At 32.7% G+C, this 16,532-nt stretch overlaps 2 protein-coding genes across 4 annotated transcripts; one reads left to right on the top strand and one right to left on the bottom strand.

Annotated features, from left to right (window-relative positions):
- The first annotated feature begins 2,150 nt into the window (after nucleotides 1-2,150).
- On the top strand, nucleotides 2,151-8,290 carry LOC127262316 (protein CHROMATIN REMODELING 35). Of its 3 annotated transcripts, none has more exons than XM_051290953.1 (6): nucleotides 2,151-2,284; nucleotides 2,523-2,595; nucleotides 3,680-4,233; nucleotides 4,563-4,763; nucleotides 5,691-5,849; nucleotides 6,404-8,290. In XM_051290953.1, the coding sequence occupies exons 2-6, from the start codon at nucleotides 2,529-2,531 to the stop codon at nucleotides 8,177-8,179; spliced, it is 2,757 nt and encodes a 918-aa protein (XP_051146910.1). In that variant the 5' UTR covers nucleotides 2,151-2,284; nucleotides 2,523-2,528; the 3' UTR covers nucleotides 8,180-8,290. The 3 variants fall into 3 exon arrangements, with proteins under 3 accessions (XP_051146910.1, XP_051146913.1, XP_051146911.1); XM_051290956.1 differs by having other exon boundaries at nucleotides 2,155-2,284; nucleotides 2,517-2,595; XM_051290954.1 differs by having other exon boundaries at nucleotides 2,155-2,284; nucleotides 2,453-2,595.
- A 112-nt stretch (nucleotides 8,291-8,402) lies between these two features.
- LOC127262317 (BEL1-like homeodomain protein 7) lies at nucleotides 8,403-11,859 on the bottom strand. Its single transcript, XM_051290957.1, has 5 exons — nucleotides 10,872-11,859; nucleotides 9,821-10,664; nucleotides 9,358-9,737; nucleotides 9,223-9,283; nucleotides 8,403-9,142 (listed from the first exon to the last, which is right to left on the bottom strand). The coding sequence occupies exons 2-5, from the start codon at nucleotides 10,571-10,573 to the stop codon at nucleotides 8,510-8,512; spliced, it is 1,827 nt and encodes a 608-aa protein (XP_051146914.1). The 5' UTR covers nucleotides 10,574-10,664; nucleotides 10,872-11,859; the 3' UTR covers nucleotides 8,403-8,509.
- Between the last annotated feature and the right edge of the window lie 4,673 nt (nucleotides 11,860-16,532).

Genomic DNA, 16,532 nt, shown 5'->3' with positions numbered 1-16,532 from the left:
GTTATCGATTACTTCAATATATATATAATTTTCAATAAATTTAATTATTTTTAGTATAAAATTTATGTAATGTAATTTTAATATAAAAAATAAATTATTAATATTTATATTTTATATTTTATGTTGATTTTAATAAATTTATATATTTTACGATTAAAATTATAAAAATTAATTATTTTAAATTTATAAAAGTAAAACTATATTATAATAAAATATTGTAATATAATTAATAAATAATCAAAATATATTTATTTGTGTAAAATGCATAATAAATTTTTAAGGACATATAAGAAATAAAAAAATTTTTACAGAAAAAACTATTTCAAAATGTTGGATAAGTTAGCTTTTCATAAATTAGTTTTTTGGGTCCAAAAAGCTAATTTATCTAACACCTAAATTAGCTTTTTGACTGGTCAAACAACTAAAAGCTGTTCAATAAGCTAAAAGCTCTTCAAAAAGCTATTTGCCAAACATCCCCTACATCATTTTTGTATTAATGCACTTTGAGATAATTCATTTTGATATTCACTTGAATAAAATCGACCGAGGTCATGTGTCTTCTAAAAGTAATGAAAAATGTGTTTGATATCATTTCAATCGCGCTTTTTCGGGGATGCTCTAAATCTGATCAATAAATTTACTAAAATATATATTAAGATTAATATCTCATTATTAAAATTATCAACTTGTAATTTCAAATAATATTTTTTTTCAAAATATTTGATCTCAAATTCTTTTTTAGGCATTCAATTGTAATTTGGATATCTTCGGAAATTGAGATCATCAACCAATATAGTACAATAATAATAATAAAAAAATTGATCTATTTTTTTTATTAAAATAGTATTATTTTAAAAATCAAATCAATTTGAATTAAAAAAAAATGATTAGTAACAAAACACAATAAATAATTTAAAAAAATACATAAATTGGATTATGTTTTGCTTTTCGGTCCTTTTCGCTTTTTTTTTTTCTTTGCATTGTATGAATATTATACTATGCATTAGTAGAAACTAAAAATAATACATAATAATAATAAAAATAATATAATCAACATAATACGGTGTTAATTTAGTTTAGACTTTTAAAAATTAAACAAAAAATTTTTATTGTAAGAATTTCACTATATATATTAATAAAAAAGAGTATAATCCTCTTGCAATAATACAAAGAATGATAACAAAATATATTTACAAATAAAATATGAAATAAATATAATAAATCTTAATATGAAAAACTTTTGAAGATAAAAGGAAAAAATTATTGGTTAGTCAAACCAAAAGAAGAAAATGTATCAAATCGAATATAAAAATATTTCAAGAATATATGTAAACATCCTTAATTACTATTATATCAACACACAAAAATCACAATCTTAGAAGAATTAAGATCAATAAAACGAAAAAAATAAAAATAAAAGTAAAAAATAAAATCATGAACAAACTAATCCTATTGCAAATTTCATCTTTAGATTGAAAATACTTGAAATTTTTTTTAGGATTTTATGTATCATATATAATGAAAGAAAATATTAGTATAAATAAAAATATATATGATTTTTAAAAAATAAAACCAAAACAAATAATTTTAAAATAGAATAATTCCTAGAATTAGAAATGAAATATATATATAGATAATAAAATCATAATTTTATCTATATAATTAATTATCTAAATTTAATATTCAAAAATATTCAAAAATGATGAGAATACAATCATTAACGTATTTTCACACACACATATATATATATATATATATATGATACAAATGCAAATGAAATGAACATCCAATTGAATCAACAGAGTAGTATATTTATGTAAATATACAATTTTTAATTCAAGTACTTTTAAAATTTTCAAGTAATAGTATTTTACATTAAATTATATTCATTTTATCAGCTTACAAAAGTGGTAATTGATGAATAAAATATTTTTAATTTGAAAAATTTTGATTTGAATTTAATATTAAAATAATATATAATAAAATATTTTTATGAATTTTTTTTTATTTTAAAAAAATGTAAAGTTAAATAGTAAAAGTTTAGGTATGAAGTTAAATAAACAAGCCCATAGTTTTGCTTGCATTTAATATTTCTCTGGCATTAGTGATTCTGACCTGGCAATAGACAAAGGGCACAATAAAGACTACTCGCATAGACAAATCCGTCCCCGTCCCCGTTACCGTCTGATTGTTGGACTGAACTCTCTCTTCCCAACAAAGCTCCGTTGCCAAGGAATACCCTAATTCCGACAATCTATTTGCTCCTCTGCCTGTAGGAATCGATGTAAGTTTCGTGGTTTTTCGATTGTTCAAGGAATTGGCCGCTGTTGAAGTGCTTACATTCGGATTAATTTTAATCTCGTTTTGTTGAATGCGATGTTTGGTGTTGTGATGATCTCTCAATTGTCGACATTTTCTTTGTTTTGGTGTTGATTGTGGTTATACGCTCCAGCTATGCTGGGCGTGAATTTGTTTTAACGGCTGAGGCGGGGCTGACATCTTATTTTTGTTGGGAGTGTTAGTTTGACATGGATGCATTCACCGAAAGATACTTTCAGAGCCTTGTACTGAAAAGACCGGCAACTAGTTCAAGTGGTAAAGTTTTCTGCAATACGCTTTATATGGCTGTTTATATTGAAGATGGCAAACCCTTGCTTGCTTGTTCTTGTTATTTTCATCTGTATCTGGGGCTTGCTTCTTAAGAAATTTTGAAGATGTTATGTTGATTCTCATAAATGCAGTTTTGTTATTGCGGATTTTTGAGAACCTTTTGTTGACCAAAGCAGTAATGATTAAAGAAACGGTAGTTATTATGCTAAGATGAGTGGCTTAATGCAGTAATGATTAAACATAGATGCTGATTTTTGGCTGGAGACATGCGCCAACCGTGTTTCATTATGTTGTGGGGGTATGAATGGCACAAGATGGGAATGTAAAGGACATTTTAAATCTTTTGAAAAATTATATATGCAACCTGAGCTACTTGATATGTTTGAGGTTGGTCTGTAGCCAGCAGTCAGCAAGCAGTTTGTTGAAATGTGGGTTAGATACTTGTGCCAATGTAGCTTATATATATATATATAAAGGAGTGTAGCAGTGAATTGGACTGAATCAAACCTTTCACATGATAGTTCCATGATGTCTCTGATTAGCTTTTTAGTGATAAATTACTGCTGTCAACCTGAAATATACCTGTTTCAACTTGGTATTTTGAAAACCATCTAACCAATATAAAAATAGCTTTCTGATGTTTGGGTTTGAGGCTGTAAGTCTTAGATTATGAGTTTTGGTTATTTCTAGTTATTCATTGGAGGAAGATTTGAAAACTGAGACATCATTGAATTGCTTCACAATGACAAAAAAAATTAAAAGAAAAAAAATGCTAGAATCAATGTTTATGACTGAGTTGAAGTAGTTTGGTATGTTTGGAATTTCATATGGTCATCATCATCAAATGCATATCTGCTTTTATAATTTCAAAGCTAGTAGGGGTGTGCGGAAACCTATAATTGTAGACTGTCCACTATATCTCAAAATCAGTATTGGTTTCATCAGACATCTTATAGTGGGAATCCTTCCTTATTATTTTTAAAGGGCAAATATTATCTCCCAACTTCAATATCTTCTCATCAAATGAGTAGATAGTAACAATATATTGTGCACTGCCTTTCACCAACAGATTTGAGCCCCAGAAACAGGAAAAGGATAAAAGCTGATCAAAGTGGTGGGTACAGTGTTGATGCCTTCTCTGATTCGTGGAGATTTCAGTCAGAGTGCAAAACAACCCGCTTCGTTGTAGATCACTGTGATACTTTGTCTAAATATGGAAGCATGACTGAAGATGTTCAAGAGCTTTTAATGAGGCGGAGAAGATTATTGGGCTCCTTCTATGGACTGTATCCAGAACTTCCAATTGAAGAATTGCTTGTTCCAGCCCCAGTTCCAGTTCCTGCTCCATCTCCAGCTCCACAAAATGCCCTTTCTGTAGAACATGTAGTCATCATTGATTCAGATGATGAATGTGATGCGAAGAGCGAGAATGGGAAACCAAATCTGCTGGCTAACTTGACTATGCCTGAGAATGGGAAACCAAGTCTGCTAACTAACTTCACTATGCCTGAGAATGGGAAACCATGTCTGCTGGTTAACTTCGCTACGCCTGAGAGCTGGAAACCATATCTGCATGTTAACTTGACTACACCTCATCCAACTCTTCAGATGAAGGGTTTTGCGGTAATGAACTTCTGAACTTGCTTACTTGTGAAACCTTGCCAACTCGTATCACCATCTTGGTGTGCCATTTGACTTCAATAGCAATCTAAGGTTAAATTATTACTCACCAAGAATTTTCAATCTTCAATGCACAATTTACACATTGTTCACTTTGCTAAAGATTAATGTTTTAATGGGATGGGTAGCCATTTTATCTGGATGAAAGATTGTGACTATTTCCATTTTCCACCACTGACAGAAAATGCTCGTTCATGATCTGACTTTATACCCTTAACAATGTCACAGGATGTCATTTTTCATTTTGCTGATACTATAATGGCATCATGCAGGAATGGGATTACACTCAAAACCATAATTCTCAGTTGGTTGAAGCACCTGCTGTTGGTGAGCGTGAGCTTGTCAACTCTAAAAGTGAGAGTGAGGGTTCAGATGATGACATGCAGGAGGAAAGTGATAACTCTCCTGATGCCAATATTGATGAACTTGGTGACATCTGGAATGAGATGACAGTTGCGTTAGAGTGTTCAAAGGTGGTAACCTATTCTAAATTTTATTGATGTGATTCCGGGTGATATTGTCTTAAGCCATCTACTTTTGAATTATATTTCATTCATTGTTCTTCTTGCGTGCTCATATCCACGCGAAAAGCTTAACTAGAGTGTTTATGCTTGTGTTCAGATTTGTTTTTGTGTATCCTTGTTTAAGCATTGTTCAGTGCCTATGAAATTCGGCTTCCGCGTTGAATGGTTGGTTCTCTTGTAGAGCTTACCATATTCACATATATGTTAAACAAGCTGGAATGGTTTCATTCTTTGATTGTCCTACCTCAGTTTCACATAATTTGACATGATAAACACACACTCATACATATTTTCAATAATATAGTATTTTCATATGAAGACTTGGTATTTGAGTTAATCTTTTCACCTGATTCAGTGTCTGTTGGGGTTTGGCAGACCTTACAGATCCACAGGAATATAGAGGCTTTGGGAATGAAACATAGGCTTCTGTGTTTAATTACGAAAGCTAGCTAGCTAATTTGGCTTTGTTGGAAATTAAGAAAAGATTTGTGTATGTTACTATGTTCTAAAATTATATAAAAACAGGCTTATACTTGTGAATATAAATGGGACATTTTGACAGTTACTGAAAGGAACATATATTTATTGAATGATTATTATGTTCCACTTTATATGTATTGCTGACAACTTGACATAAAACATCAAGATCTCCGTTTGTGAATATACTCACCTTTTGCTAATATAGATGTAATAAATATTGCATGGAACAATGATGAATGCTTTGGAGTGTGTTCTCATAATTTATGTATACAAGTTATTGTACTGCGAATGAACTGATGAACACTTTAATTATGTTTTCTGTACAAATATTATGTTTATTAAACCTATGGTCTTATGCACGTGTGAACACATTGACAATTCTTGATTGACTTGCAGGAGGCTACTGAAGCTACTCAGCTTGAGGAACATCATGATGAGGATGAAGAAGATTGTGACCATTCTTTCATATTTAAAGATGATCTTGGTGATGTTTGTCGCATATGTGGGGTGATTAAGAGAGGAATTGAAACAATTATTGAATATAATTTTACAAAGGTATGGTTTTCTATTTGAAGCTTATAGATTTTAGAGTCCCAGTTTCTTATGAAGTTACATTATTAGTGTGAATTGTCATATTTATATCTTACAATATCATTTATTGTATGCCTAGCAGCTCTGTTGACTTGCACAAGGCAAGAGAGCTTCTATTTAAATGATTTACATTATCATGTGTTTATATAATACTTGGTATAATAGAATTCCTTATAAAATACTATATGAATTTTTCTTTCATTAGTTTCTTGATCTTTATGAGAAGTTTAAAATTCTAATATTAAGAAAAAGAGTAGAATAGAGAATTCTTTTTCTGAAATGTTTCTTTTGATAGGATGGAGGATGTAAAGCACGCGCACTTGTTTGCTTACACTACAACTTTTTTATTTTATTTTTATTTGGTTGTATGATTATCTCTTCCTTTTATATGAATAGATGACTTGTATGATTATCTCTTCCTTTTATATGAATAGATGACTAACTTTGTCAGTCGATAAAAATTCTGTTCATGAAGACTCAGCAGGAGCCAACTGATATGTGCTATATTCTAAGTGCAGGCCAATAAGAACACTAGAACTTACAGATATGAAGGCCGGAGTTCCAGAGAGCATGACCAAACTGAACCTTTGCCAGAGGGTTTAAGATTACCTGATAATGATTTTATTGCTGCTGACATTCATCCGCATCCACGACACAGGAAGGAGATGAAACCGCATCAAGTAGAGGGTTTCAATTTTCTCGTAAGCAATCTCGTGTCAGAGAATCCTGGAGGTTGTATAATGGCACATGCTCCTGGCTCTGGGAAAACATTCATGATCATCAGTTTTCTTCAGAGTTTCATGGCTAAATATCCAGCTGCCAGGCCGCTTGTTGTACTTCCTAGGGGCATTTTGCCCATCTGGAAAAAGGAATTCATAAGATGGCAAGTTGAAGAGATTCCGCTATATGACTGTTACTCGGTTAAGGCAGACAGTCGGGCTCAGCAGCTTGAAGTTCTCAAGGAGTGGGTCCAAGAGAGGAGCATATTGTTTCTAGGGTATAAGCAATTTTCTTCCATTGTCTGTGATGATGACCAAGGTCCAGTTGCATCTGCCTGCCAAAACTATCTGCTTAAAGTCCCCTCGATTCTCATCCTGGATGAAGGTCATACCCCTCGAAACCCCGACACTGACATTCTGACTTCTCTTGAGAGGGTTGAAACTACAAGAAAGGTAGTTCTTTCTGGAACCCTCTACCAAAACCATGTCAGAGAAGTTTTCAGCATTCTAAATCTTGTGCGCCCAAAGTTTCTGAAGATGGAAAATCCCAAAGCAATAAGGAGGCGGATTCTGAGCAGGGCCGAAATTTCTGGTAGAAGGAATCTGATGAAACATGGAAGAGACAATGGCTTCTATGAAACCATAGAGGAGTGCTTGATTAAAGATGAAAATCTAAAACGGAAGGTCACTGTGATCCAGGATCTGCGGGAGATGACAAGAAAAGTGCTGCATTATTACAGGGGGGATAACCTTGACGAGCTGCCGGGGCTGGTGGATTTTTCAGTTTTTCTTCAGTTGAGCCCTGCACAAAAATTCGAAGTTAAAGAGCTGAAGACTGTGTCAAGAAAGTTTAAAATCAGTGCACTAGGCAGCCCTATATATGTCCACCCAAGTCTGAAGGTTCTCGCCAAGAATTCTGGCGTGAAGGACAGAGTCGATGAGGAGAAAATCAATGCATTATTGGAGAATTTAGATGTGAGAGATGGTGCTAAGCTTAATTTCTACTTGAATCTTCTGCAGCTCTGCGAATCTGGCGGCGAGAAGCTACTCGTTTTCAGTAATTATCTTTTACCCCTGAAATTCTTAGAGATAATTACGGGTAAAATCAAGGGCTACAGTGCTGGAAGAGAGATGTTCATGATAACAGGGGAATCTGACACAGAGACGCGCGAGTCGTCCATGGAGAAATTTAATCAGTCGCCTGAAGCTCGGGTCTTTTTTGGTTCTATCAAAGCTTGCGGTGAGGGAATCTCTCTTGTCGGGGCTTCCCGCATTATTATATTGGATGTTCACTTGAACCCTTCAGTCACCCGTCAAGCAATCGGCCGCGCATTCCGTCCTGGTCAGGTAAGGAAGGTTTATACATACAGACTGATTGCATCCGGCTCACCTGAAGAAGCAGACCATGCGACGTGCTTCAAGAAGGAGTCGATTGCCAAGATGTGGTTTGAGTGGAATGAATCTAGCCGACACCACACCCTCGAAATGGAGCCCGTCAATGTTAATGCTTGCGACGACATGTTCCTCGAAACTCCGAGGTTGAAAGAAAATGTGGTGGCACTCTTCAGGAGGTAAACTGTCTTAAGGAAGAGGTAAATCAACTTGTTTGTTTTCGGACATCTATTGCATTTAATTATACAGTACTTATAAACTTGTCCCAACTTCTGTCTGTGTACAAATTCAGAATTCTTTACAACTGCAGTGATTCGGCTATAAGCTTCTTTTGTTGTGAAACAGGGCTCTGCTTTTATTTCTTGACACACACACACACACTTACACATTCAAAGAAAACAAGAAATCATGATGATACTCTTTCTGCCTTCTTCTACATTATGCAAAAAACATACACTTCCTTGCAGATACATACAACTCCTACAACCTTGAATCTTCGACAACTTAGGTGTATCATGAGAACGACGGTAGCAGCGACGAAACGAATCGGTGAGGCTGATTGCTCGAATCCATGTACTCAAATTCTGCTGTCTCAGCGGCTATATCCGAACCTGCCGCGTTGTACATATCTGAATCCCTCGGGGGTTCGAAATGGCTGCTCTCGGCCATGGCCACGCTCCCGCGGCCCTCACCCTGCTGCAATCCTAATGTGAGCGATACTCCGTCGCCGACATTGCCGAATCTTTCCAGCTCCTCCGACATATGGTAGGCTGCCGCCGCCGCCGCAGCTTCCATGAACCTATCGTTTCCGGAACTCGACTCTACGACCCCTTCCGGAAATGGGTTTTGTCTTTGTCCGTCCCTCGTCGTTTCTTCTCCCATCGAAAAATTCTTTTCGGATTGAGCCTGCATCATCTTCATCAATTCGACGTTCGATATTTGATCGGGCTTCAACCCCAAGAGTCGCCCCGTCGAAATCGTTGAGTCGTTGCCTTTCTCTTCGGAAGCCTTCGTGTTTTTTTCTTTCGGTATTGTTTCCGATGAAGAATTCGAGTCCATATCAGCATCCCCTGTTTCTTCCTTGTACATCTCTTCTACCATTGGCTTCCAAAGACGAACCCGCGCGTTTATGAACCAATTCGAGACCTATACGTGAAACGGATCGATAAAACAAAATCCGAAACTCGTACAATAAGACATGTTCTAGCAATGCATTCATTTCTCACCTGACTTCTCGTTAACCCGGTCTGTCTAGCCAGCATGATCTTGTCCGAATCTTTCGGGTAGCTGCCGAAACAAATAACATCAACAAAACTAATGAAACAAACTTCCCGATCATGTAAGATTTCGACGCAACTTACGGATGAAGAAAGTGTTCGAAAAGCCAAGCGCGTAAGATCGAGACAGAGGTCTCAGGAAGTCCTCGTTGCGGTCTCCACGCGTGTTGTTGCATCATGCCGAGCTGTTGTAGCGCTCTCTGCTGCCTGAGTTGTTGATCGACAAATCGCAGGCGCGATATCCCAACGCCTTTATTATTCAGAGCTGCATCATCCTCCCCAAGCGATTTCCGCGCTGTCTGAATCTGGCCGTTTATAGCGTCGCGCAGACAGCGAAAGTGCCGTGAAATTGTCTGAAGAGCAAGAGCCGTGTACGGTTTCGATGCCCCCGATCCAGCCACAACATCGAACGAGCATACCACAATCTGCATTTGATGGTAATACTGCCGGTACCGTCTGTCGACCTGCAACGATCGATCTCAAATCAGGCACAACTCTATATATATATGTATATATATCGATCTCGAAAAACAACCTCAACTCTTACCTCGTCTAACATCGATAAAAGCTTCGTCAACTTATTTTGCTGTTCATGTTTCTCGGAAACTGAAAGCTCACTCGATGAATTCCCCGTCGCCTTAGCCGAAGAAGGTTCCGTAGCGCCGTCCATAGATTCTCCCGACTCCTTCCTCGCATTCTGATCCTTGATCGCTTGCCTGACGTTCACGACTTCGTTGAGCAGCTCTTGGGTTGCTTTCAAATACTTCGAATTGGGAACTGCTCTTGCGATACTTTGCGAACCGTACATCGGGACGTCATTTGCGTCCGAACTGCTTCCTACACCGCCGGAAAGGACATACTCATCCTCCCTCGAATGCTTACTGTTGTAATGATCCGCATTCTCGAACATGGCATTATTACACGCCAGCATTGAGCCGAAGTTGGGATCGTCGTTCTGGTATTGCATAGGCGATATTTGCATCACCGACGGGACATGTGTCCCAAGACTAAGGGATAGTCCTTGTCCCTGCAGATTCGGACCACCTACGACGACCTGGTTGTCCATGGATCGCGAGCCTCCGAAGCTCAACAGAACTTGCCGGGATGAATTGGAATCGGAATTAGCTACAGGCTGGACATCCATGTCGGAATACGGCGTCGAAGAAGACGAGAAATTCATGTACATTATGTTCCCAGGTAGCAGAGGTGTTTCTGTCTGAGAATTGGGCAAAGGGTCCCTTAAATACAGCATAGTTGCAGCATCCCTTTGATCATCTGCCATTGGAATGTATGTGCCCATTTCTCTCTCTCTCTTTCTATATATATATATATGCTGTAATTTAAGTTTCAAGAATCCCAATAAAATGATCCACAGAAGTAGTCCCAATTGCCTGGAAATTTTGACATGAAACAAAAAATGGAGTTTAAGAACACAAACCCTCGAATTGAATCAAAGGGTGAATTCAACATCAGAGAAAGCAAAATGAAATAGTAATAATTAATGGCAGTGAAGCTCCATTGAATTTATATTTTTTTATTTATACATGGATAGTTAATGAAACTTCCATCAAAATCAAGAATTCAATTAATATACAAACCTGACGAGTGGTATCCAGTTTGATCAGCAGATCCCAAAGCTTCAACACTGTAATCCAAATTCTCCTCTTTCAAAAACCAGAAAACAGAACAAGAAGGAAAAGTAAAGATGCAGAAAACCCCAAAAGGAAACAAATAATCCCAACTCTTTCTTTGTTGTTTTTTTTCAACAATGGAGAAAAAAGAAAAAAGGAAGAAAAAACTGGTGTCTAGTATGGTAGAGTTTCGAAATATTCAAATCTCAAAGTACAAAACCATAATCACCTCTCCAATTAGTTCCTCACTCTCTCCATAATCTGCTCATTCATCCATCATATACTCCTTTTTTTTTATCAATTCCCACGTGAAACTCACACACAAAGTCCCTTTCCAATTTCCCATTTTCTCTCTGATCAAGTTCCCCTTAGAAAAGAGGGTCCTTTCTTTTGCTACTATTTTCGAAACCCCACAAAAGATCCAAATTCCCAATTCTTGTTTGTAAATGCTGGAATTGAAAAACTAGGGCAAAATAAAGAAGAAGAAGAAGAAGAAGAAGAAGAAAAGCTCTTTTCCCCCTTTTCCTCTAATTGATTATATAAGGGTAAAGAATGAACAACATTGATTGATTTGCAGCAATGGTAAGAACAGTAATGATGATTAAACTGTACTGGCCTTCTTCTATTCTTCTCTTTTCTTCAATTCTCCTTTGCTGTTTATCTGTTGCTATTCCCTTCCCTTACCTTCCCTTCCCTTACCTTCCCTTCCCTTCCCTGTTGCTTGACTTGGTTAATTCTTTGCTGTTATTGATGATGTTTGGTTATGGAGTGCCAATCTCTAACCACCAGTTGGTAGACCTAAACCCCCTTCTCCCTTAAACCTCCCTTTCTCTCTCTAAATCCTCCATTTTTCTAACCAGAGTGTGTATGGTGATGGATGACGGAATGGAAGGCCTGCACCCGCAAAATGCAAATATCCAACCCCTTTATTTTATTCCCATTATTTTAGTTGGCCTTGCCTTGCCTTGCCTTGCTTTGATGGAATATCATATTTTAATGGGGTTAGGAATAATCCTTTTCTTTTATTTTTATTTTTATTTTTATTTTTTATTTTTTTTTCCTTTTTTTCTTTTGCCCCATTGCAATTGCATCCCACCAATAAGGTGCCCATGTCACTAGATTTTTGTCCTCTTGTGGGCAACTAAATTCTGCACCTTTTTCTTGATTTTTACAATTGCCCCTTTTGCTCTTTTGTATTCACACATTAACCCATATAACTTCTCCTCTGTGTTGATTTCATTTTCAGGTCTGGTAAATAAATAAAATTGGGATCATGAAATCAAATATATTATTTTTATACAATGACTACCAACTTTTGCTTGATGAAGGTAAGCAAGCATTTACCACTTATGTCAGCCCCAACTGTATTTGCCATTTTCATTCTAAGCTCCAGCTACATTTAATTCCATTTGTTTTTTCTTTTGGAAGTTTGTTGATATTAGGCCACCTATTAAAAGTATTACAAATAAACCATCTTCTGCTTCCTCTTCTTCTCCTTTTTATTTTATTTTATTTTATTTTTCTCAATTTTATTTCCTGGATTCAAATAGTTATAACCAATAATTGTACTTTGCTCACAATTCAATCAATCCATAACCCTCCCAAGTCTTGACCAGCTAGCTATTGATAAAGATAAAAAAGAAAAGGGGCATATGGAAGCAAATACCGCAACCTCAAGGACCTTAAAGAAAAGAAGTGGTTTGCAATTGCAATTTTCTGGTAATTGAGCACAAGCAGAGAGACAGAGAGACAGTGAGAGCAGTGGACAGAGATTTCAGAATAGAAGAGGAAGAAATTAAAAATTAAAAATTAAAAATTAAATAAATAAAGAATTAGTGTTGTCTGGAAATAAGCGTATGGGGATTCGCAACAAAGTGCAGAATCTAAGGTTATTCGCAACTGCAGATATCATTGGCACAATGCACAAGCACATCGGTGATATCGCGTCGCTTACAAACACGCTTTTAGAAAACGACTTTTGTTTTATGGATCTGAATTTTATATTGAAGTCGTGCTTTTATTATATTATAAAATCGCGTGATAAAAAATAAAAAAAATAAAAAAATTAATTATAGCATTTTTTTGTTGAATAGTGTCAGAATATATTGTTCGAATGTTTTTAATTAGAAAGAAAATTTGTTCTTTGTACACTTCTTAGAAAGATGCATTAAAATATGAAATTTGTATTTATTTATTTATTTATTTATTTTTTATAACTAGCAAAATATTTTCAGATTTTAGTGTTATTATTCAAGAATTAAATCCATTTTTATAAAAGGTTAACCCTTTATGGCAAATTTGGTCTTTTCGTATAACCATAAAATAATTAATTGTTTAAATTCAAATTATGAAATAATTCACTTTGACAATATATTAAAGAATAAATCAACTCAACGTATGGTTCAAATGAAATAAAGTTTACAAGTTATGGAAAATAGTGTTTAATTAATTGTATTATAGATTTTGACATTTTGATAATTAAATAGTCGGGTTTTTTTTTAAAAAAAAAAAAATTATACAAAAATAAAAATGACCAATTATATGTTGAATTTTATTGTGAAGTGAAGTGAATGGGTTAATTATTAGAGTGTGGGTTATTTTATTTTATTTTATTTTTTATGACGTGAAAATCCGCAACCGCTACTTGAAAGTGCGCACTAAATAAACTCTCGGTCGTACCTAATAGCCTGCAAATCAAGCCCGACGGAAAGTGAGCTAAGGTTATTTTATTCAACCTGCTGAGGTCGAAATGCACACGAAAGCATAATTAATGGTTTAATAATGGTTTTTATATCAATATTAATTAATTAGTAGTTGGAGGTCTTCTCTTTTACACCAAATTACATTTACTTATTATTTAAATAAATCTTTAAATCCCCACATAGCCGGCCACCATTTATATGTATATGTATATATATTTATGTAATAATTAATGTATATATTTAAAAAATATATATTTATTAGTCAATTTTAGAGGTTGCAATTGGATTGCGTCCAGAAATTGGTAAATTTATAAATATTTATATAAGACAGATATTCAAATCCAATATTTATGAAATTTTTTAATTATTTTGTATGTAAATTTGAAATTGTGAAATATATAGATGGATCATATATATATATATATATTTATATGATATTCTTATTCTAATGTATGTATAAATTAATACGTCAATCCATGTATTTACTTAACACTATGTTTGACCCTTCTTTTACGGATTGATTGAAATTTATTTGATATATGGAATCGAATTAATTAATTTTGTATTAAATTAGGATAAGTATGATTTTGTTTATTAATGATCAAAGCTAATTCTTAATAATAATAATAATAATAATAATAATAATAATAATTTTTTATTTTTTTGAGTGATGTAGGGGTGAGCTGGAATGGCCTCTAGTGATAATGTTGTGGGCTCCACCATAGCTAATAAGTCTATTTTCCTTTTTTTAAAAAATAAATAAATAAAAAATCGTCTATGTGATTATTCACTTTATTTAATTAATTTATTTATTATTCTAACCAATTTTGTTTATTTCCATTCTTTTGCTATATATTCTGATTTTTCAGTTTTCACTTTATTTTGTTGCTTCCATAAGTAACATTCGTATTCGAGTTATTTTTCCCCATTCCTCTAAAAACTTTTGCAATTATTTTGTTCCAATATATATATATATATATATGCATAATTTTAAAATAAAAATTTTCTTTTTATATTTTAAAATATGATTTATAACAAATTAAGAATAAAAAGAATAAAAGAACTATTAAAATTATTTCTCAAAAACAGTGTGTGAAAAGTAAAATTAGCGAACAAACATGACTCAGCCACATTGGGCTTCTCCTTTACAAAAGAGCCCATCTATTATTGGGCCAATTGCTCAAAATAAATATATTGGGCCGGAAAGTTTATGATGGGCCTTCAAAATCTCCTTTTATAATGTTAGAACCAAATTAACTGTGCCATGTTAAATAAATTGGATTGGGTTTTAACAAATTACCCTAAAAAATATTTTTTCAACAATATATATATATATATATATATTTAAATAAAGGAAACACCGACAACATAAAATTGTAGGGTATAATTATTGAGCAGAGGTACCCTTGCCGGGGTTGTTCACTTTACAAAAATAAAATAAAAAGCTACTCCCACCGTTAATTTTTGCACGTAGTTTTAAAAATTTAATATTATATTAGGATATGGTAGGAACAAAATAGAAATGACTAAAATAATTTTGTTAGTATGTGTGATATAAAGGTAATGATATTTGTGTAATATATTGTAAGTTGTAAGGGTATTTATAATATTAGGTAAATAGTACAGTTACTAAAAAAAATTAATACTTTGTCATTGGACGAACTAAAATGAATACTTTGTTATGGGACAAGGAGTATATTAAATTTAGAAATGATAGTATTTGAGTACTATTAGTTAGTAAATGTATGTAATATAACATGTATAAAGCAATTATATATATAAATATGTAATAGTATATTTATAATTTAAATAAAAATTAAAAATACTATTGTTATTATTAGTTTTTCTAAAATAATAAAAAAAATGCTTTTAAGGGAGAAACCAAAACACAATAGTATATTTTTAGTTGGGATGAGAGAGTAATATTCAATACAAAGCATTGTATTTAATTATTATACTACTTAGGAAATTAAATAACAATAATAATCATAATAAAAACTTACAAAATCACTATAAGAGCGTCTTATGTGTAATGTGTTCATTTTGTATTGAAATTTTTTTATATTAAATTTTAAAAATCGTATTGTTAATATATAAAAATTACTTCTTTTATCTTTAAAAAAGTGTTCACTTTATTTTTTTTGTTGTCTGTCTAAGTAATTAATATATACTTACCTAAATTATAATTTTTATTGAAATGGAGGAATTATTAATTTATCTTAATTCGCATGAAAAAAAATTAAATAAGAAGCTTACCTTAAATTTTTGTTCGCATATAAAAGTCAAATAATTTACCTTCAATATCTTGTTTGCATAAAATTAAAAAAAAAAATCAAATAAAAAATTTACCTTAAATACTTTGTCCACCCTAAAATGTGTCATTATCTACGGAGGATATATATATAATTAAAATAAATTAAAATAGGTATTTAAATATATTAAACACTATATTTTAATAAAATATTTATAATATAAATATTATTTTATAGATAATAAAATATTATATAATACATATAAAAAATATTTATTTATTTATAATTAATTTAAATTAAATTTTTGAAAAGAAAGAGTTTTAAATATAAATAAATGTATTTTTTTATTGTAAAAAAAAGATTGAAATACATAAGTTTTAAATGAGTTTTATGCGTAAAAATTTTAATTTATATTTATTAAGTATATTTAAAATTATTAAATTTATTAAAAAAAATCATATAAAGAATGGAAAAGACAAAAAAGATCCGCTCGAGGAGAAAAGATTAACTATAAATTAAAATTATGTTTTTTTTTTAATTATTTATATTAAATAAAATTTATTTTGTACTACAAAATAATATTAATCTGAAATATTTTATTAAGATACTCCGTTGTAGTTAAAATAATTAAACATATATTTAATTTTTGTAATCATATCAATTAAATATTATTT

This window comes from Andrographis paniculata, unplaced genomic scaffold, assembly GCF_009805555.1.
Source record: "Andrographis paniculata isolate CXL003 unplaced genomic scaffold, ASM980555v1 Contig65END, whole genome shotgun sequence".
NCBI lineage: Eukaryota > Viridiplantae > Streptophyta > Magnoliopsida > Lamiales > Acanthaceae > Andrographis > Andrographis paniculata.
Note: the sequence above shows the minus strand (reverse complement) of the source record. Positions and strands in the feature narration are given on the sequence as shown.

What these genes read in the sequence shown, in the direction of transcription:
- LOC127262316 (XM_051290953.1), top strand. Translation starts at nt 2,529, where the DNA reads ATGGATGCATTCACCGAAAGATACTTTCAGAGCCTTGTACTGAAAAGA. An exon ending in ACCGGCAACTAGTTCAAGTG is followed by an intron (nt 2,596 to 3,679) that starts GTAAAGTTTTCT and finishes TTTCACCAACAG; the next exon opens with ATTTGAGCCCCAGAAACAGG. An exon ending in TTGAATATAATTTTACAAAG is followed by an intron (nt 5,850 to 6,403) that starts GTATGGTTTTCT and finishes TTCTAAGTGCAG; the next exon opens with GCCAATAAGAACACTAGAAC.
- LOC127262317 (XM_051290957.1), bottom strand. Translation starts at nt 10,573, where the DNA reads ATGGGCACATACATTCCAATGGCAGATGATCAAAGGGATGCTGCAACT. An exon ending in TTCGAACACTTTCTTCATCC is followed by an intron (nt 9,284 to 9,357) that starts GTAAGTTGCGTC and finishes TTGTTTCGGCAG; the next exon opens with CTACCCGAAAGATTCGGACA. An exon ending in CCGGGTTAACGAGAAGTCAG is followed by an intron (nt 9,143 to 9,222) that starts GTGAGAAATGAA and finishes TTTCACGTATAG; the next exon opens with GTCTCGAATTGGTTCATAAA.